General features: G+C 37.8%; 1 protein-coding gene across 1 annotated transcript; it reads left to right on the plus strand.

Annotated features, from left to right (window-relative positions):
* The first annotated feature begins 20 nt into the window (after nucleotides 1–20).
* nhlrc2 (NHL repeat containing 2) lies at nucleotides 21–21,837 on the plus strand. Its single transcript, XM_081392290.1, has 11 exons — nucleotides 21–254; nucleotides 692–844; nucleotides 5,708–6,163; nucleotides 6,767–6,888; nucleotides 7,040–7,169; nucleotides 9,962–10,046; nucleotides 10,524–10,755; nucleotides 14,615–14,737; nucleotides 15,611–15,820; nucleotides 15,904–16,132; nucleotides 20,303–21,837. The coding sequence occupies exons 1-11, from the start codon at nucleotides 38–40 to the stop codon at nucleotides 20,557–20,559; spliced, it is 2,214 nt and encodes a 737-aa protein (XP_081248416.1). The 5' UTR covers nucleotides 21–37; the 3' UTR covers nucleotides 20,560–21,837.
* Nucleotides 21,838–23,815: the final 1,978 nt, after the last annotated feature.

Consider the following 23,815-nt stretch of genomic DNA (forward strand, 5'->3'; position numbering starts at 1 on the left):
GCTCGCAAAACAAGTTTTTCACGGATATGGTTGAGAAATGTTTGTCGAAAATGCCGAGCATAAACTCTGGTATGTTATTGTTGTGGGAGTCATGGCGTCTTACAGTAAGCTGACAGATATTTTCAACATTCAGAGCCAACTAGATTGTGCCTTAGAGGACTCGACAACTCAACAAGAGAAGGAAAATCTCGTACATCAGTATTTGCACAAAATAGACGAGAAGGAAGATTTAATTATACCGGATTTTGAAGATGGTAAGAGTGTAAATGAACTCAGTGGTGATGAGTGTATTTACAGTACCGGTGTTTGTAACGTATCTTATGGGAGTGGATTTAAAACTTCAGCCCAGTCATAGATCGATTTGTGGTGTTAGTTAAATGACCTGCATCATGAAACATGACAAGCCAATTACAAATTGCTGTTTACTGCTGTGTAATATTGTATTGAATCAACAATGAGTGGTAAAGCTGTAGCATATCTGGTAGAGATCCGAGATTAGTGATCATCAATTGGTTTGTTACTAGGGCTCCTCAGTACGTTTCCAAAGAGGTCTTATTATGACTTTTTTTTTTAAAAATATAATTATGTTGACAGTCCTAGTTTATGTATATAATATATTATATAGTTAGGACCACTGAATCTAAAACTCACAATTTTTAAAATCTCTAACCATTCCATTGTTATTCTGCAGGACTGGAATGGTTGAACACCGATAGGCCGCTGTCACTCAGGAAGGAACTGTCAGGCAAAGTGGTGGTGCTTGACTTCTTCACCTACTGTTGCATAAACTGCATGCACCTACTTCCTGATCTACACCATTTGGAGCAGAGTTACTCCATAGAAGGTATATACACAGAGCTGTTAGGCATAGGGGCTTAATTTTGGCATGAATGTAAACGAGGATGTTTGTGATGGAGTCTGTTTGTTGACCAATGAAAGTTAAATTAAATATGACTTCTATCCTGACTCCAATGGTCATTATGCTGTATATTACATCATTAGGTAAACAAAAAACATCTAACAGTATGAAGCCGCAGTCAATAGCCAATCAAGATAAATGTTTCTTAGCTGTTTTACTTTGGACCTTACACATATCCCATAGTAGATTGTGCCTAGGGTTCACTGGGATAGAAGTCAGAGCCTTTTGAGCTTGATAACTATTTTCTTCTGGTCCGGCAGCAACACATTCCCATTATCTCTTAACTGTATCGGATATGAGACTTAAAATATCCAGAGACCAGGTCGAGGGCAGGGAGTTTCACATAGATACACCATCATACTGGCCTGTGGCTTATTATAGCAGCTCTGCGTCCAGTGCTATCAGCTCCAGCTGTCAGTAGCCCATCGGTAGCCACTTCTGTGGGATCATCCGGGGCAACTGGCCAGGCAGCCGTCAGCCCACTCACTGGCATATCTCACACATACCTCATCTTGGCACTTCTTTTGGTACATTCTGTTACCGCTGTTCTGTTACAGAAGCAGAACATGCCTCCCTACCCCTCCTCCCAGAGTCTCATTAATTATTAGGGTTTATTGCTGATTATATCACAGAGCAGTGGCCTTTTATTATTACGCAGAGCCTTTGTTTTTACTCCTGTCATTCAAGTCACATATTGTACTGTTGGTTCTGGGAGGTTATCAATAAATCAGTTCAGATTTGTTCTTGCCCTGCCAGTATTTTCAAAGGCACCATCACAAAAATGCATTTTATTTTCAGCAACATATTTTATATGCGTCAGGAGAATATATTTATATTTTTCATTTACAAAAAAAAAAATATTTATTGTTTTATTTCACTCAAGTCCTAAACGTAGACAGAGAACCCAATCAAACAGATTAGAAAAAATATATTTATTACTCATTTATTTATTGAGAATGTCAGTGGCAAAAGCATGTGAACTCTTGCTTTCAGTATCTGGTGTGACCACCTTGTGCAGCAATAACTACAACTAAATGTTTCTGGTAACTGCTGATCAGTCTTTTAGCCCATTCCTCAGTACAGAACAGCTTCCACATTCTGGGATGTTGGTGGTTTTCCTCACATGAACTGCTTGCTTCAGGTCCTTTCACAACATCTCAGTTTAATTAAGGTCTGGACTTTGACTTGGCCATTCAAAAACATTAAGTTGGTTCTTCTTTAACCATTCTTTGGTAGAGCGACTTGTGTGGCTGGGGTCGTTTTCTTGCTGCATGACCCACTTTCTATTGAGCTTCTGTTCACAGACATATGTCCTGATATTTTCCTTTAGAATTCGCTGACATATTTCAGAATTCATTGTTTTAGCAATGATGGCAATTCGTCCTGGCCCAGATGCAGCAAAACAGGCCCAAGCCATAAAACTACTACCACCACCATGTTTAACAGAGGGGATAAGGTTCTTATACTGGAATGCAGTGTTTTTCTTTCTCCAAACATAACGCTTATTTAAACTAAAAAGTTCTATTGTTGTCTCATCTGTCCGTAAAACTTTTTCCAATAGCCCTCTGGGTTGTCCACATGGTCTTGAGCAAACTGCAGACAGGCAGCAATGTGTGTGTGTGTGCGTGCGTGCGTGTGGACATAATGTCTAATGTTCTCAAGACCTAAAAATACATGCATTATCAACAATTGTAAGTCATAATGACAACACAACACTGGTTTGATGGAGCAAACAACAGTCGGAACTGAACTCACTCACACCGAAACCGAGAAATCCTTGTTGTTGAGGCCTGCATATTTTCCATAGTTTACACCCATATCTCACTCTCATACTTATCATAAGTTGAAGTGCTGGTTATACAATCCATTTTCTTCCCTGAGGGGACATAGTTTTCATGAAGAAAACTACAGAAAAACATTGATCACATTTTGACTAAGCTTGGTATATTTCAAATGCATCTATAGGCAGAGGGGAAGAAGGCTAAAAGCATACTGAAATGGGACATTCGTCCCCCGTGCGTCTGCTTCCCGTCTCTGATGCTGAGCCTATGAATTTTAATCTTCTAATGGACGGCTGAACTGGAATTTAAAAACCACCATCCATCTGCTTCAATCTTAAATGGTGGCGTTGCATAGCCCAGGGACACAGAATGGAGGAATGTCACTTCCAGTGACAAGACGGAGAAGTTCCGCTGACATTTTTGTTAAATTAGACAAAGTAAGCGGATTGATCGCAGACTATAGCGCAGTGCAGGAGACTGGAACAAACAGAGAAATGTAATGCATTGGTTATAATGGGATGCCTGGGGGCTGCATGAGCTCTCAATCTAGACCCCCGAGTTTTCCTTGATTGGTTTTAACGTCTGCATGCAGTAGCCCATGTTAGGATGTGTACCTCTGGGATTTTTATACTCTCATTTCTTTAAAGGGGCCTACATTTTCTTCACTTTTTTTGTTGCATTTCATTTTCTAAAGTCCACTTATAACTAGTCAAGGTTTCTTCCACCAAAGGTTTTGACCTTTAAAGGTTTGACCTTTTAAAGGTTTGGCTCACCCATAAATAAAAATTGTCATCAGTTACTCACCCTCATGTTGTAAAAACATGATTTAAAACCCATAAATCTTTGGTTCATCTTTTTTTTTTATGAAATCTGAGCGGTTCTGTCCCTCCAATGAAAGTTTAGATAACCAAGTATTTAAAAGTTCTACAAGATCTAAAAAGGTCACAAAGGCATCATAACATGAATCAAGCAGTTTAATCCAAGTCTTGTGAAGAGCTATGATCTATTTAAATGATGAACAGATTAAATCTAGGATTTCCAGTCAAAGTTTTATTTGGTTTAGAATGACATAAGGTTAGTAAATGATGACAGAATTTTCATTTTTGGGTGAATTAGGCCCATTCACACCAAGAAAAATAACTATAAAGACCATTATAACGAAAACTACATTAGCATCCACAACACACAATAACATTCTGTTTATTATAAGTGCACGCTTCAGTAATGTCATCTGTCATTTTAAATGCTCTAGCGTTTTAATGTCAGGTGGATTCTGATTGGCTGTCAAATCTTAAAGTGAATTCAAATATATCGTTCCTCTGTGTTGTTATTGTTTTAGCAGTTGTGTGGACCCCTATTCTTGTAGAATTAGAATGATTATTTAAAATGTATAGTTATAGTTATTGTTATAGTTACCATCCTTTATGTGAATGGGCCTTTAGGGTCCTAACCAGACACGGCATAAAGCGTCAAGCAATCAAAGCTTTTCCATTTTGTCATTTATCTTGCGACCTTGATAAGCAATGAGTGATATGACATTGTCAGTTGCTTAGTTTTTCTTTTTGCAGCATTGTGTTGGGTAGCCTCACCCACTGTGAATCCCATTGGTCCAAAAACACACTCATCATAACTGTATAACAAATTACTTGTCGTTGGAACGTACCCCGTGAGGACACAATGTTGAACTGCAAGTTTTTGCTACTTTACCATAGCTTCTATATGTAAATTACCTATGTTATGACTGGCTAACCTCTTTGCATATCACTTTGCATAACAAAGCCCCTCCCAAATTATGTTGCCAATTTTATGTTTTTTTTTGTTAATATGATATTATTTCATTTTCTGCTTAGTTACCTTCGGGAGAGTGGATGTGAGGGAGTTTTACAATGTGATTGTTGCAGTATGTTTAGTACATTGAGGTCTTTTATATGAAGTAAAATCCCATTTTCATCTCCCCTTAACAGACAATTTTGTTCCTGATAGACTTTTGTTGTTCTTTTATTGAACGTTTTTAAAAGGAAGGAACTGTGACTCACAAAGAGTGAAGTTTAGTACTGTTGAAAATAGTCGAGGGCTGACACTCAGACAAAAGATGGTTCTTTGAGATTTTCAGTTTTCAAGGACTCGAATAAAACGTGTCAGAAGCATACACCAACGCAACATGCTTCCACGCATTGTTTGATGACATAAGAATGAACAGCTTTGTGTAACCTGAATAGATTTTCTTTGAATGATCAAAAAAAAAAGTGTCTACAAAAACCAATCAGGCAAAAAATACATTTAAATAATTAAATTAAAGACAGTTTCCTTTTGATTTAGGGCCAGACAGATAGATTAAACAGATTAAACAGTTATTATTTCATAAATGTTCTCTAAAAAGGACCTTTTAGAATAACTTTGAAACCTAAATGTACCTCAGGGCATTTTAATAAAAAGTCTTCTAAGTACAGCAGGTTTTGGTAGGAAAAAAAACGTCTTTTTTTCATCTCCATTAAAGAGAGTATCAAGTGCTATCTGATAAAGCGGTCTGAATTTGTATTGTTTTTAATATTCAGTCAGGATCACTTGTGTCACAACTCACAAGTCTTTTCTTCTCTATTGTGACCTATATTTGAGTGAAATGGCTTTTCGAACAAGAAAATATTTAGGATAGGACTTGATTTTGTCCATTGTGAGTTGATTGGATCGTTGTGGTTTGCTATTACTGTGATCTCATGTGAGTGACAGGTTGTCTCGCCCTCGTTTCATTAAACACATCATCACAGAGAGCTGTTGCTGCAAGTGGGAGGGGAAGTTATTTTGATTAAAGATTATGAGGGGACATGTATATTAAAAAAATAATGAAGTGCACGCATACATTATTTATTATAAACACTACAATATTCCATAATAAGATAAGAATTGTCCATTTTGATTTTGATTTTTCTAAATGTGAGCTGCTGCTATTCAGCATCAAACCCTCTACAAATACTGTATATTGCATTTCTCTTCTTTTCCATCTCTGCAGACGGTCTGGTTGTCGTAGGTGTGCACTCGGCTAAATTCCCCAATGAGAAAATTCTACAGAACATACGCAGTGCGGTGTTGAGATATGACATCACCCATCCCGTAGTGAATGACAGCGATGCTCGTCTATGGCAGGAGCTGGAGGTGTCCTGCTGGCCCACACTGGTGCTGCTGGGACCCAGGGGAAACCTGCTTTTCTTACTGGTGGGTGAAGGTCATCGAGAACGGCTCTTCCTTTTCACTGCTGCTGCCCTCAAGCACTACAGAGAACAAGGGCTGCTCAAGGACCACGGTGTGGGAATCAGACTTTATAGAGACTCCCTACCTCCCTCCATCCTCTCTTTCCCTGGGAAAATAGCCATGGACCCCAGTAGCAAGCGGTTGGCTATTGCCGACACGGGACACCACAGGGTTTTGGTGGTCTCCAATACTGGGCAGGTGCTGCACTCTGTAGGGGGTAAGACCTGGTAATACACACTTTTTGAGCTGAGTTACCAAATTCAGCAAGGATGCATTAAATTGCTCAAAAAGTGATGATAAAGACTTAAATTGTTGCAAAAATTCTTTTGGAGGATCATGTGACACTGATCACAGGAATAAATGACATTTTAAATTATATTACTTCTTTCAAAAACATGAAAGTGTATAATATATGAATACATTACATACATTAATACATACATAGTGTCTTTTGATTAATAAAAATAGTATTTGATTTAGTAGCAGTAATGTAATTAGTGGGGTTACATTTTTACGTGATTTTATTTCTTAATTAATAAACAGTCCCATGCATAATCTTTTTAATGATACATATTAAAGCAAAATGTCTTTGCTGGAAAAAGGACATTCTCTAAAATAATGTGGAAATTGAATCCTGTATTCATTTAATGTGAAACGCAATTCTATTGCCTTACATATTTGATGGTTCCATAATGTATGGGGCAGTTGGCAATGGCAGCCCTATTTTTAAGTATAGAAAGACTGCTATTTTTCTCCTTAGTGAATGTTTTGAGGCTATTTTAGTCTACTTTTAGACTGGTTTATCTTTGCCTTTTTTTAGGTCCCTCAAGTGGGAGACGAGATGGAAATTTGTCCGAGGCACAGTTCAGCTCCCCACAAGGGGTGTTCATAAAGGGAGACACGGTCTACGTGGCTGACACGGAGAACCACCTTGTTAGAAAGGTAAATCAGTGGAATCAGGTCAAGCTAGTTCTGCTGGCATCTCCAACCCAAATTCACACTGATTGGTGCTTGGAAAAAAATGTACCATGATAGTGCTTGTGTCTGTTCTCAATAGAATTTGACTTCTTTTTTTCTTCTTCTTCTTCTCCAGATCAACCTTTCAGAAGGAAAAGTCTCAACCTTAGCCGGCACTGGCGTGCAAGGCACAGATAAAGAAGGCGGAGCACTGGGACCACAACAGCCAATCAGCTCTCCCTGGGATGTTACCCTTGGCAACACAGGTACTTTTAATGGCCATCCTCTTCCAGTATACTCTGCTCCTTCCTTTAGAATAAGGGTCACTTTGTCCTTTTTTTTTCCTTACCTTGCTCATAAAATTTAATATCTTGTGAATCTGCGTTTTATTATTCTGCCGGGAGCATTTTATACGTCCCTTTTTCTCCCTCTCACATATTCTTCACATCTTCTCTCTATCTGTCTGGTAGATCTTGGATTCTTTAATCAGGTTGTTCTCAGAAGTCTTCGCTTTGTAGATACCACGCTCGCCTTTGATTTTCACAAGTGTGTATGGTGAGGGGTGCAAAAAGATCTTTGTTCTGCTAAAATGGCCTCTTGTTGTTTGGCAGCAGCCCTGAAGTAAATTGTGTGGTCTGTCAGTTGCTAACCAGAGACACAGAGCTGAATGTCGTGGTGTTGCCTGAGTTAAACCACAACACCAAAGAAAAAGAAAAAGATATGATCAGAAAGCACTCATGTGGCTGTGGTTTCAATAAATGGTGCCTCTAACAAACTGTTTCGTCACAGATTGCCTCTTTTTGTTTTGCAGTAATATCTTTATGCAGAGCAAGATGTCCCACAGGTCTAGACAATTTAATTTTACCTGCTTCTGAAACATTACCTTACACTGAAGCCATTATTCAATCACTGTGCATTATTCAGTCATATCGTTCCATTAAACTGCTGAAGAAATGGATGTGATTAGCATTAGATGACCAAGAGACGTTTAAAGTGGTCTGTGTGTTGTGTGCCTGATTTAGTCAGTGTGTGTGTTAGGAGCACATTCATTGAGTCCCCGGTGTGCATTAGGTCCGTTCCCTGAACAATCGGCTATTTTCTTGCAGGTTCTTCTACTGAAAAAACACAATATCGCTGTATCCTGTGCCTATCACTTTTCCTTTCCTTTTTCTTTTTTTCCTATGTAATTTAATGCAGCAATCAATTTAAATGTTTGATTTAAAGTGGTCAGAAAATCATTTTTCCTCTTTTGAATAAAAGCTTCCTCCAGTCCAAAAGACCATTTAATAACTAAGCTGCAAGTGCTCCTCGTTCCAGATCATTGACGCCAGAATGTTGATCAAATTAATATATGGTCGCCTACATTTACACATCAGCGATGGCTATGGTCAGAAACTGACACTGGCAGGGACAAGGGTTAGGATGTATAACATTTTTCCTAAACAAACCAGAAGATGATATTACTCTGTTTGGCATAAAACTAACAAAGATAACATGACTCTCAGTGTAAAAAAAACTACTAGTCCATGAAGTAAAGATAGCTACAGGGAGACCGGAGGAACAGCTGATCGTCCTTGCAGTGCCAAATCATGTGTAACCAATGTCCCCTCAGGTCAGATGTGTTCGAAGACTTACAGATGTTTTGGTGCAAGAGTAGGATAACAACATGATATTCACTCCATCCCCCTATATATATATATATATATATATCTCACAGGATTAAATTACATTTTAAAATATATTTAAATAGAAAACAGTTCTTTTCAATTGTAATAATATTTCACAATTCTACTGTTTTTACTATATTTTTGCTCAAATAAATGTAGCCTTGGTTAGCATTATAATATTTTTAAAGTTATTTATTTATTTCTACGTACACCCACACATGTATACATCTACACATATATACATTTATTTAATCATTGGAATAATAAATTATTGGAAGCTCAAGTAGAATGAGATCATCTGAAGCATTTGTTCATATAGTACAAACCAATACCTACTGTAATATTTTATATTTGCCACTTCATATTGTTTCCTTAACCATCTAGCTAAATAAGTCTGGTTTGCATTTGCCTGTTTTCCTCCTTGAAGTTTAATTGTAATGTTGAAATCCTGCAGCACGTCTTTGTCTTTTATCAGATTTGATCCACTTTGGCTCATTCTCTGTTTTTACTGTTTCTATCCATCTCCGATCCCTTTGAAAATCCAGCATGAGGAGGAGAGTTCTGGTCCCTTCCTCTCCATGTCAAACCTTCTCAATTTCTCTTTCCCTCACTGTTTCTTTCCCTCTGGCTCAACTCTTTCATGAATGCGTGTAGTTAGGCTCCAGCCCAGCAAAGAAATTGTCCCTGATAAGCGCAGTACCATTAGAGGTCTATTGTTAGACACAAGTACAGAGCCCTTCATTTCTGATTCCTCTAAACGAAAATGCATTGCAATGCTCTCGAGTATTAGTGCCCCTACACACAATTCTTAAACTGATTTCAAATGTCGATTTATCGGTACAGGTCAGTCTGTGCCTTTCTATTTCCAGTGCTTTAAATCATTTCGGTACTTTGTCTTTTTCCACTTTTTTTTCCATGAATAAGATACAAAAATAGGGTCACATTTTGTTCTTTTTCCACAAAAGGTCAGTAAAATGAGGCACACATGTTGGACAAAATGTTACCTTTTTATTTGTATGATTATTAATTAATTTATTATTAGTAATTGTATAGTTTATTTATTTACTTTTAACATAACTAAAAATAAACAACAAATATTTGTTATATATTATTTGTAATATTGCAATAAAAAATAAAAAATTATATATTATTTTATATAAATATACGCACTCATTGATGAGATCTAATAAAGTGATCTTCATGTAGCCCAAAGGGATCAAATGTGAATAAGAAGTTTGTGCGTGTTTGAGATTGAAATCTTGTTTACCCTTGTTTCATACACACTTGACTAAGAATTTGTTCTGTTATGTTTAGCAAGATAATCAACATCAATATATTGTAGAAAACGTAAGATGTTTACTCTTTGATACCGTGTGTTTGTGTTTATGCAGGTGGTGATATATTGTGGATAGCCATGGCAGGAACGCATCAGATCTGGGCTCTCTTCCTGGAGGACGGGAAGCTTCCCAAAGGGAGGTGAGCTCTTCTCCCTGTGTACTCCTCATGTCAGTTCTGTACAGACAAGGCAACATTCATGTAAAGAGGCCACGGGACTGCCCAAGTGATGTCATTTTCTGGGCAGCCACACAGTTCGCTGTTGGCGGAAATCGTTCTGATCGTCCTGATACAAAGTGAACCCTTAACTTTGTGTTCTGTTCGCTAGTGTAACATTTCCCTTGACGTTTTTAGAGTCGTCGTGAGAACTGATAACAGCTTTAATATCTCTGATAAAGAACATGTGTGGGGGGAAACTACTTTATTAAATATAATGATTTTGTTTAAGACTTTTTGGCAACATTTGTTTTTGCTCTTACATGCTATTAACTCCTAATTGTGGATATTTTGTCCATTTTATCACAATTCCGGCTTTTCTTTTAGAGTCAGCCAAATTAAGAGCTACGTAACTGTTCCATTTAATCAGACTTATCCATCTTTATCTAATGCCTTTTCCAGCGACAGCAAAAAAGGAACATGTGTGCGCTTTGCGGGCAGTGGGAATGAGGAGAACAGAAATAACTCGTACCCTCATAAAGCGGGACTGGCCCAGCCGTCAGGCCTGGCTCTTGCCCCAACAGACCCCTGGAAATGTCTCTTCATCGCAGACAGTGAGAGCAGCACTATTCGTAGCCTTTCGCTGAAGGACGGAGCAGTCAAACATGTGGTGGGGGGAGAGAGAGACCCTATGGTAAGCCCTACCTGCCATGTTTCCAGGTCAACTCTCTAAGACAGGGGTGTCCAAACTCAGTCCTGGAGGGCCAGTGTCCTGCAGATTTTAGCTCTAGCCTGCCTCAACACACCTACCTGGAAGTTTCTAGAATGCCTAGTAAGACCTTGATTATCTTGTTCAGGTGAGTTTAATTGGGGTTGGAGCTAAACTCTGCAGGACAGTGGCCCTCCAGGAGCAGGATTGGACATCCCTGCTCTAACATGTTAAAGATTAGTGTTTCTCATCCTTTTTATGATTTATGCACCAAATTTAAATGTTTTTTTTTCCTTGAAAAAAAAGGTATTCATGCCTTTAAAATAGATTGAATGTAACTCCCTTGCCTTATTTAGTATATACGGTTCTATGAATATGCAAATTAGCCCCGCCTCCACTTACTTACACCAGCTCAGAGATCCAATCGTTGACGTGATTGGTTACAAGATAGTTTGTGACGTCAGAAACGCAAGCGATTTCAAACCGCGTTTTTGAGACTGTCTTTTGTTCACTGCTAGCCTGGCAAGCCAGACCTACATCAAGATGTTAGGTCTGGCAACTCTCCATAGACACGGCTCAATCCGAGGGCCGGGATAAACGGCTGTCTTTCAAATTCCCTCTGCACGCAATAGGACAGTGCTTCAACCAACCAGGGGTGCGTTTCCCGAAAGCATCGTTGGCCAACTATGGTCGCAAGTTCATCGCAATGTCCATTGAACTCTATTAGTAACGACGGAACGGAACGACATAGTTGGCCAACGATGCTTTCGGGAAACGCACCCCAGAGCGTTTTCCCAACAGCGGAGCTAACGTTAGTTGATAGATTCAACTTTTGAATCTGACCGGAAAAACTACGAACACATCTTCCTTTTTTAAGAATGACTTAAGTGCCATTCTTTGCTCTTTTCTCAAAGAAAAACTTAACTCCAAGTCCTCCAGAGTCGCGGCCAAAGCCGATTCGAAAGATGTTCGCCAGCAGCAGCCATCATTCTTTGTTTTCAAGTAGCAGGGAACCGTCACAACTCTGTCGTCATTATGTTAAGCCCGCCCCGCCTACTCTATACGCGATGTGATTGGCCTGACCCAATTTAGGTTTTTGCAGCTCGAAAGTCAACGGAGAGTTGCTAGACTGCCCTGGCTGCAAAATACATTTTGCAGCCACTAGGGTGCGTCTAGATTTCTAGGCTAGTTCACTGCAGTTTTAAGGAGAAAATACTCAGCAATGGTGAATTTGCACATGGTTTGTCTTAAAGCATATTAAAAACACCACATAGACATATAAACAACATTAAAAGCTTGATTTTCACCACAGGGGGACTTTAATAGATTCAAGTGATTTTAATATTAATGCTAAATGACATCTAGTATAGGGGTGTCCATGGTTAACCGGTTAACCGATTAACCGTTAAAAATTGCGTAACCGAGTGAAACATTTTGCTCGGTTAATTTAGTTGTAATACATTTTTGCACCACCAGAGACCGCTAGACCAGTTTTCTAATATGAAGCAAAAGAAAGAAAGAAAGCGCGCGTCCGAGAGTGAAGGCTGTGCGCGAGCCAGAAACAAACATAGTATCCGCGCTACTGATCGCAGCACAATATCTGTCTGCAGAGCCACAGCTTTACCCCAGCAGTTACCCGCGCATGCGTTTACCGTTACATTAACCCATACATTTTGTATTATGCATTTCCTAAACATGTACTTGCTAATCAAACACTTTATATGAACAAACTACTAATCAATAAAACACAATCGGTCTTCCGACCTTTTACTATTGTGTTGATATGCGCGAGGGAGAGAGAGCAATACAGCGCTCGTGTTGTTTGAGGGCGGTGAGAGTGCGCGCGCGCGCGGCCTGGGCTCTCTCACTGCTTGTTCTTATGAGCCCTGTCCGCTGATCTTAATAATTAGTTGTTACGACGACTTATTTGTTCCCTCGTTTTAATAAATCGTGGACACGTTGAACTAATTCCCTCCCTCATTTTGATTAAACGAATTACAACGTGGCCAAAAAACAGACTTTGATATTATTAATTAGTGAATGCTAAAGACCTATTTTTTGGGAATTGGTGAATATTCAGGTGAATTATTTCGTGGCCACGAATTAATAATTATTAAACTGTTTTTCTCACTAGTGAAAATAGCTCTTCAGTGAAGGCCGACTATTCTCGTACATCTTTTTATTACTTTTTTTTTTTCGTGTGTGTGTGTGAATTGGTGAATATTCAGGTGAATTGTTTCGTGGCCACGAATTAATATTACCTCAGCACGTTTTACAAGACCCTTCTCGATCGCAGCGGCAACGAGCACTTTGATCACTTAAAAAACAAAATATTTCAGCGCTAGATCGCCTAAAAAAAAACGAACGAAATGAATGCTCTGCTAGTTAACTGGAGATGTGTTTTTTTATTTGTATTGGTAACGTTATTCATCCCGCGAGATGTTTCAAAAGTGGTGGGGACAATATCGACCTTAGAAAATAGTGGTGCTGGGGACATTCCCACCCGCAAATTACGCCTATCTCGGGGTTGCGGCGCGCACACTGTGGTTAACCGAGTATTAACCGCTAAGGGCCTCGGTTAACGGTTAATGAAAAACTTGAAAACGTGCAGCCCTAATCTAGTATAATAGATATAAATGGTTTTTGTAGTATTGTTTATAAAGTATTATAATGTTAATTAATCATTTAAATTAACTTTTATTTTTATATTTTCGGTTTTTGTTTTAATTTTAGTTAAGGTTTCAATAATTTTGTTATATACTTTTGTCAATTTTATTAGTTTTTGCTGTGATTTGTTTTATATTTCAGTTTTAACTTTAGTAACTTTAGTACTTTAACGTTTTTCATCTAATATTTACATTTTATTTCAGGTTTATTTCAATTAACATCAGCTATTTTTAATCATTTTAGTTTAAGAACTAGTAGAACCTGTATACATTTTTGGTTGTCATTTTAAACAGGTTGTTTACATGTAGATTTAAGCTTACCGGTATAAACCTTTTTTATTCTAAAGTTTTAAATCTCTTATCTATTTACAAGTTAGAACTTCTTTATACATAATTTTTGTTTTGTGGAACAATGCAAAAGCTGCCGGGTTAATGCAATGACTTCTAAAACAATCAGATACAAAGAAAGAAGTTAAACGTGTTGCACTTCTGTTTTTTTGGGAGGACTCAGATCTTTGGTCAAGCAGACCTTTATTTCTTCTGATCTGTATCAGATCATTTCTCAACCCTTCTGAGCAATTTGTCTTCCCCACACATGCTTTATAAGGGAAGGAGGGTGTTTTTATCCAGTTCACTTTAGGAAAATCACACCATATGGAGAGAGTTGAATTTTTATGGGGTCATAAATTATCACAGTTGATTGCAAGTCACATTTGCATGCATAAAGCAGTTTTTTGAACAAGTTTGTTTGGCACTGCAAGATCCCAACGCTGGCTGTAATGCAGGGAGACGTTTAATAAATAAAGTCGTGGAGCAATTTTTATCACTTAATGAACCCTAGGCGATTTGAATGAGAAACTATTTTTCTCCGTTTCTCGGAGCAGTCGAGACATTTTTCAGATCTGCTAGATTTCCTTTGAGTCAGTCAGAGAATGAGAACGGATTGGGTTTCACCATATTTGGTCACTGGATTAATGAGCTTTTTTCCCCCCTTGTGATGTTCAGTGATTTACTTTGTACATTAGACCACCACAGCGCTGTGATTGAGTAAATAAACAGAAAAGGATCATTTATACATTCTCACAACTTTGCATCAAAGCGTAACGTTGTTCTCATGGGTAAGCAGTCAAGACATCACGCATGGCCCTTTATGATCTTGTTTTCTTTATGTTGAGCAGAACCTGTTTGCATTTGGGGACGTTGATGGGAAGGGCATAGATGCAAAACTGCAACATCCATTAGGAGTGTCCTGGAATGAGGACAGCAACCTCCTCTATGTCGCAGATTCTTACAATCACAAGGTCAGTCTTTGCACCGGACACACAAACGTGTGTGTGTGTGTGTGTGATTTCTATTTAACAATATTGTAGGCCTAGGTGATATTTTAATACTTAATTAATTTATAGGTAACTGAAAATTCTGTCATTAATTACTCACCATCATGTCATTCACCCTGGAGCGTAATATTTTGTAAATAAAGTGGTAAATTATGGGGGGTTTTTGTGCAAACAAAGCACTTGTGTCGCTTCATAAATTTGAGGTTAAACCACCAGGGTCACATGGATTACTTTTATGATGTCTTTACTACCTTTCTGGGGCTTGAAAGTGGTAGTTGCATAGACAGTAAATGGAGGGATTCCATTGATTTCATAAATTTCAGCTCTCAGATTTCATAAAAAATCTTCATTTGTGTTCTGAAGATGAACAAAAGTCTTACGGGTTTGGAACGATATAAGGGCATGCAACACAATTTTCATTTTTGGGTAAACTTACCCTTTAATTATTCAGGATTTATTTGCATAAATGAATTAAACTGTAGTGCAGTGGCCCCAATATATATTTAAGCAGCACTTAAGCAGCATTTTAAAAATGAATGTTATTGGATTAAATAAAATATCAAACTACGTGTCAAGGTTTTAATGAAAGACGAATGAAAAACCATTTGACAAAAAAGGGAATTATTTTGTGCATCATCCCTGTTTTATTTATTTATTTATTTATTTTCTCTCTTCTTCCACTTTTTATTTGGGAATCATGCCACTCTTTAAAAAACAGTTAGTAAAGCAACTTGCAGAACATGTTGTACAATACATATTGTCATAAAATGTTGCAAGTTTTTAAATGGGCAAACACCTAGTTAAACTACCAATGGTCAAAGAGCTTCTCTGTTGCAGATCAAAGAGGTGGATCCAAAGACTAAGCAGTGCAGATTGCTGGCAGGCACAGGGGAGGCTGGGAACGGGATTGGCCCAGGCTTTCTGGAGTCCAGCTTCAACGAACCCGGAGGCCTATGTGTGGGTGAGGGAGGAAAACTGCTGTATGTGGCAGACACCAACAACCATCACATCAAAGTCCTTGACCTGGAGACCAAAACGGTCTCTTTGGTGAGTATCCATATGTGGGTTGTCATTTGACAGTTGTCCTTCTTAATAATTTTCTTATTGTTTTCTCTAACTTTTTGCACCAGTTTCCCATTGTAGGGAAACTAGAAGTTGATTCTATCCTCACAACTGCTACCAGCAACACGCCTGCTGTCAAAAAGCTGCCCAAGCTTCCCAAATCAGCCCCAGTTCTTACCATGCCATCAATCACAGTTTCTTCAGGACAGTCAGTCACTCTTTTGCTGAAATTGGCGCTACCGACTGGGACTAAGCTGACCGAAGAAGCCCCTAGTTTCTGGAGCCTTTCTGCAGAAGGTACAAAATAGGCCTGCATGATATTGGAAAAAATTATATTTAGTTTTTCTGCAATATGTTTCACCAGGTGACTTAAATAGCTCTGTTTTGACCAAATTTGACCCCCCAAAAATAGAGGATTTTTGTGCAATAACCTCTTAGCACTGAACAATTTGGGAACAACTTCCCAAAAAATTGTGTATTCATTCATACTTGGGTTTACTATTTACAAGAATCAACTCAAACCATACAGTTAAAGGGGTGGTATAATGCCCTTTTCACAAGATGTAAAATAAATCTCTGTGATGAGCAAAAACGCACCGTTTTTGTGTCTGTACCTTTATATGCAAATGAGCTGCTGAGGGCAGAGCTTCAAGAGCTTGTGTTAGCAGCTCCGATTACCTCACACAGGCACGCACTGAAAATTTCAAAAACTTTTAGCCTTTTATGTTCAAACCGGATTCGGACAAAGATGGGGAGACTCAAGAAGAAGTGACAACATGTAGACAACATTTCTGAATGGTTAGCTGATGAATTTAATGTAGCTTATGTGTAGTTATCTTCCAGTCATTGATTAGCATATTCTGTCTTGATAATCAATAAATCGTGTTCCCGAATCCAAGGGGTTGGGTTTATATAAATTTTAGGGTTTGTGATGTCACTAACCCGGGAGGAATCTCGTGCAGTCCCTACCAGCCGTTTGTTGTAGTCCTTAAAAAGCAAGAAAATATCTCCCTTTGCTTTGAACGTTGAGCGTCGTAACTTTTCAGATGTTGTTTATGCTCAAACAGCAAAATTACGCACAAACTAAAGTTAGAAAAGTGAAATCGTAATAAAAAAAAAATCATTAAAAAAAATCATAGGCCACATTCACACTGTTTTTGAATAATTCAGTGTAACCAAATTTTTTATTTATTATTATGATTTTATTGTGACTATTATTAAATATATTTAAATAATAAATATAATCACATCTTCATTTTCAAATAGTTTACCATTAAGCCTTTATTTTGCAAATAAACAGGTACACTCCCCCCTTACACGACCCCATTTTTAACTAAAAATGAGAAAAAAATTACGCGTTTTGGCCATTCATTTACATGACAATGGAGTTTTGGGGGCCTAAAAAGACAAACTGTTGAAAACAGGTTTCAAAGTGCAAGTTTTTTAAAACGGTGACGTCATGCGCATGCATATTGTGTGTTTAGTCTATAGGTGTAACGCTGTGGTGGTAGTTGAAGGCACGAGACGAAGATCAGGGTAAACACAAACTTTACTTGATTAGTTCAAGCAGGACAGACACACCCACAACTAACATTAATGAGAACCGACAAGGGACTGAACAGAACAGGGAGTATAAATACACAAGGTGAAGGAAGGATTAAACTAATTAGGACTAACAAGAACAGGTGCAGACAGAAAGAACATAATCGTTACAATAGGTGCGTATTGTTTCTTTACAAAGTGACACTGACAACTACTAGTCTGACAGCATAATACAGCGTTTTTAACCGTTTTGCAGATCCATGTGAATGGGAATCATTTTGACAGCGCTGTCGTCTGTACAAAGGAACAACTTTTCTGATTTTAGTACATCACTGACTTGTACCCTCAGAGTAAAAGCACTGAATGTTCATTTGCATGTGTGTAGCTCACAGTGTCTCAGAATAGCTTGATTCACAGTAAATGAACTAAGCCGTTCTGAGACTGAGACTTTATCATAAACTACACGGGTGTAAATAACATGCTTCATGTTGAATCCGGTAGCACATGTATTTATTTAATTAAATCGCAGCCCATTTCACTTTTTTTTTTTTTTTGGTACATCGTGAAGCTCTAGTACAAAATAAAATTTATCGAAAAAGAGCATCTTTAATAGCTATCAATTTCAATCCCTAGCAATGAATATTATGTAAAACGCATTTATTTACACCTTGTATATTATTCCTCTGGGGCATCTCCGTGGGGTGAAGTGTAGTGTTTTGTTTGCTGGATTGCTGTGTTCACACATTTTCAGCAGGCTTCAGGGACCAGCTGGTCGTACTGGGAGACGATCCAAGGATAAATAAACAATTCCTCTATGCATCCCAACACACGGTCATCCCTTCATTCTATCTTACCCTTCCTATCTCTCTCTTTCTCTTTTTTTAGCATCATCATTTCTGCCTCACTCTGTCCGTCTGCTGCAACATTTGTCTTTTCTCTCAGTTCTTCTTCACAAAAACATCAATCCCTTCCGAACGCACATCTTCCGTGATTGATAATCAGCTCAGTCACCAGGGACGACTTCTGCTCATCACTCTGGTTGTTTGTCTCAGCTCTGCACCAGAACGTTTTACCATCCAATAAACAAGGACCTAATTAGTTTACGAAAGTGGTCATAGTTGAAGTGACGAAAAGTCCCGGGGGGCGACGCTGCATAATTAGAACAAAGATACCCATTAGGACCCAAAAAAAAGCCTGACTGTCTGTGGGCGTAAAATTCTCAGAAATGGGAATAGTTCTGTCTGACTTTGATTGATTGACTGTAATTATGCACCACATTACCATGAGTGCTTGTTTGTGGGTGGCTTTGCGTGTGTATTAGTTAGCAGTGTTAGGCTAATTGTTTTGTGTGTTATATGTAAATACACGTGTGAATTGAATTCTTGTTTTCTTGGAAAAATATTATCATTATGTAAATAAGTTATATCAGCAGGGTCAGAAATTAATGGAGACTGGGGAAAGTGCCATCAAGGGTGACAAAAAAATGACTGATTAAATTGATCAAAAGAAACAGACATTTATAACGATACAAACGATTTCTATTTCAAATATTTGCTTTCTTTTTGAACAAAGAATCCTGAAAATAATGTATCACGGTTTTCGCAAAAATATTAAGCAACATTGATAATAATGAGAAATGTTTCTTGAGCACCAAATCAGCATATTAGACTGATTTCTGAAAAAATCATGTGACACTGAAGACTGGAGTAAAGTCAGCTTTCCCATCACAGGAAAAAATTACATTTTAAAATTTTATTAATATATTAAAGGGAGATATTTTCCTTGACAGAAATTGCTTTTTAAGGACTACAACAAAACGGCAGGTAGGGACTACACGAGATTAGTGACATCACAAACCCTAACATTTACATAAATCCCGCCCCCGGGAATGCGATTTATAGATTATCATGACAGAATATGCTAATCAATGACTAGAAGATAACTACACATAAGCTACATAAATTCATCAACTAACCCTTCAGAAATATCCTGTTGCAATCTACATGTTGTCAGTCACTTCTTCTTGAGTCTCTCCATCATTGTCTGAATCCGGTTTCAACATAAAAGGCTAAAAGTATTTGAAATTTTCAGTGCATGTCCATGCATGCTCTTGAAACTCCGCCCCCTGTCCTGGGAGCAGCAGCTCATTTGCATTTAACCCCTTCCTCATCACCCCCAATTTTGGCAAGTGCTGCATACATGAAATGCCCAAAATAAAAAGGTTACTGCTCATAAGTAATTCTGAATAGAAACATAACACACATACATTTAGAAAGCCAACCTTTGAGAGTTTATAGTTCAAGACTCAAAATTAACCAGACTGTTATTAATATTGAGATATAAGCTCAAACATATTTTGAACTAAAATAATCTGGGATCACCAGTGATCCCAGTTATAATGAGTTATAATGATAATATTTTTCCAAGAAAACAAGAATTCAATTCACACGTGTATTTACATATAACACACAAAACAATTAGCCTAACACTGCTAAACACCATTTTATATTTTTAATGAAAATTAACATACAATATACAATGTATGTGATACTTATGTGCACCTCCAGGTGGCCGATATTGTTCTGTGGGTCTTTGCTTGCGTCCTCTCCTGTTTTAGCTCTCACTGGGGATCATTTGATTGGACACTGTCCTAATTCTATCTGGCACTTGTCTTAGTGGCCTGCCCTTGATTCAAGGCCAGTGACACACACCTGGTACACGCTGCAGTGCAGAACCATTAACTAAAGGCATTTCCTTTGACCACATATATGAAAGTCCCTATCAAGAGGGAGATTATATATTTGATGAAATATTCATTGCCTTGGCAGGTGTTGACACCCAAACACATGATACTTCAGGAGCCAATGCCTTTCAAACAAACATCAGCCAGAAGTGTCAAACGTTAAATGTTGTTTTCCTCGGCAGGTAATGAGTGGTTACTGGAAGGGCGAGCTGTGACGGGGAGCATCGGTGATCTCTCTGAACCCATTTCGATTGTCTCATCCATCCCAGCGACCCCCACATCCCCAGACCCAATGCTGAGACTCGACGCCTGGGTCTACTACTGCCTTTCTAAGGGTGGGGCTTGTATGATGAAGGCAGTGTCCTTTAGACAACCTCTTCTGATCGGTTCCACATCCCAGGAAGGTTCTGTTGCTGTGACGCTCAAGCATGCCTTTTAAAACAGGCATGTACATGGTTCTTTGGGCATATTTAAAGTGATAATTCAACCAAAAATGAAAATCTTGTCATTTAGTCACCCTCATGCCATTCTAAACCTGCATGACTTTATGTGCTCCTCCTGTGGAACACGACAATTTTTTTAATAAAAAAAAAACAAACATTTTTTTTAAATGCCTACACATTGAAAGTCAATGGGGTCCAATGGGGTTGTTTTGGACCCCATTGACATTCATATTATGGACTAAAACTGTTTTTCCACTTTCTGTTCTTCTTTGGTGTGCCGCAAAAGAAAGACAGAACAACATGAGGGTGAGTGAATGATTTTTAGGTGAATATCCCATTAACATTCTTATCACTTCCTGTGGCTAACACATACTGTAGTAATCCGACCTCACACAGGCTTGTCATCACGCTAATGATGGATCGCAAGTGCTAATTGCAGAGTCAGGATCTGACTGTTACATCTTGACAAATATTATACAAAGTGCCTAGCTCTCATCAGCAATATATTTTGTGGTTCTGCTAGGGGTGTTTCACATGATTAAGCTTGTGTAATGCCTTTGTTAAATAGCCTGATATCATTATCAGCCATCTTCATTCACTCAGTCACATGCTCTCACACAATAATATTCGAAATTATGCAGTGTAAAAATGTAGCCTGTCAGCTGCTCCGACAGCCCTTCATGGTTGGGTTGGCTGATAATATTATTCTTACTACCTTTTTTCCCACACTGTTTTTATTTTTCTTAGCCATATGATACTGTAAGGAAGTTTTGTAAATGGCAGTCAGACTTAATCCTATTTTTATTGCCATTATTTATTATTGTTTACCAGGCTTAAGTGCCTTCACGAAGAGCAATACACTTTCAGTGTTCAGTCTTTTGCTAAATGGAATCATGAGGCATTTACATCTACATATTAATGTTTTCTGAAATGATAGCCTCTCAGTGCTGTTAAGCATTAACAATGGAACTGCAATGTATTCATAAAGCTGGCTGATACATCATAGATCATGTGCTTGCAGATCATGCACTTGGAGAGTGTGAGCGTGAATCAGACCACGTGATTCTTCTAGACTCTGTTTAGAAATGGCCACTAAAATTGTTCTGTTTCTGTTTTTGCTTGCTTTTCCTGTGGCAGTTCCTGCCCATAAATTATTTAATATAATATTCTATATACCCTCCCTTCTGAGGGTAGCTCTTTTTTTACAACCGCCAAATTCTGCACTTTAACAGATTAATTGGATGCAGTGGTCTAATAAAGTTTATTTTCCCAGCATTTTGTGTTCAGCGTTTTCATATCCACTTCACTACACTTAAGGACCAATGCATTCATTATGAATGACAAATGACAATGTTTCATGGTACATGTTACACTTTTTTTCAGTGACACTTTCGTATAAGGTTTGATTTATTAACATAAAGCATTAGGAGTCATGAACTAACATTGAGCATATATATATATATATTTTTTTATATATATTTATAAATATGCTACTGTTTATCGTTAATTCATTTGTTCAGTATACATTCATTTAACAATAGAAAATTATACATTTAATACATCAAATGCTGTAAAACTATATTTTTGGTTCATAATACAAAAAAAAACATTTCTTATCAATGTTAAAAACTTTTTTGTAACATTTTTGCAGGATTATTTGATTAATAGAAAGTTCAAAAGGACATTATTTATTTATAATTAACTTTTTTTGTAATAGATGTAGTGTAGTAACTGATTATATGTAATCTGGAAAACATAATCCGGTTCCAAAAAATGATATAATTGTAAGTTTTAAAATACTCAATCATGATTTCATGAGTACACTCACGCAGTTTTTTGTCACAAGCATAACAAATAAACAAATATTTAATCTTTTTTCTTTTATGTTGATTGTTTTTATATTACAATTTTACATTTTTATGGTTACCTTTTCATCAACTTAAGAAACCCCTGCAGTTCCTTCACAAACCCCAGTTTGGGAAACCCTGATGTAATGTAATATTTAATGTACTTCACGTTGTTGATGACAAATTTTCAAAAAGAAAATTATCTTTGCATTTTTATATCACTATAGTAAAATATTATCCTATTCAAATCTATCTGATAAACTAGAAAAGGCTAAAAGTAAGGTTACTAACTACAATTTTCAAGGTAATCTGTATTCAGTGATTACAATTTGTACCCGTACTGAGTGTCCTTAATTCATTAGCCTTAATGTAAAGTGTTACTATTTCAGTAATGGTCCACACGCATACACCTGATAACCATGTGCTCCATTCACTGGAGTGTTTGGCTGTCTGAAACCAGTATTACCACCACGCTCCATTTCCTTGGCTTAATGTTCTCAGCAATTACAAATAAAATATATGCTTTGTGCTGGTGAATGTGATCCTCGTAATCTCTCAGCAAACACTGAACCCTATCAAAATGTTCATTTCCACTCACAAGAATCCCCCAGAGAAGCTGCAGCGCCCATTACGACGCAATAAGCTAATATTTAACCAGAAAGCACATTACGAATCAGAGCCCGAGTCCATACGCAGGATTAACAGAAGCGTAAATAACAAATAGAACATTAGAATTTAACAGGCAGTCAATCAGACAGCTGCTTTTTGTCACATCTGCCTTTATCACAACAGCTCCCAGCAGCAGCGAAAGAGCATTTGCATCCTTGAGATGATTACACACATGCAAATATCAATGGAATTTATGTTTTGTTTTTTAAAGACATTCTTCACAACGTTTTTGGGAGGGAAAAAAAAGCAGAATTCTCATTGCCAACAGCACTGAAATAATCTGGAGAATGCCATGGGTGATTGAGAGAGACAACAACATTAACTCAAGGCCTCAGTGTTTAGATCTGGTGATAGTGTTGGTTGACGGAAACGTCAGTCTGTAAAACGCCCATACAAGTCTTTCAGGTCCAGTTATGATTCCATGACAGGACTATTAACCCTGGTTGACTCTTGCTTCAGTCATTTTTACGTTTGAAAGCACACACCAAATGTTGTTAGCTCATGTAAAATCTTACACATTTTCTCTAGCCGTTCAGTTGGCAACACAATCCGGAAGCACTGCACTGTTTACAACGTGAACAGCGTTGGAGAAGACACAGAAGAGAAGAAATCTTTGAATAAAGTCGTTATTTTTGTTTTTTGCACACAAAAAGTATTCTCAACACTCGCACACACACACACACACACACACACACACACACACACACACACACACACAAAGTAGGGCGTAGCCTAG

Source organism: Scardinius erythrophthalmus (genome assembly GCF_964197995.2).
Source record: "Scardinius erythrophthalmus genome assembly, chromosome: 18".
Classification (NCBI taxonomy): domain Eukaryota; kingdom Metazoa; phylum Chordata; class Actinopteri; order Cypriniformes; family Leuciscidae; genus Scardinius; species Scardinius erythrophthalmus.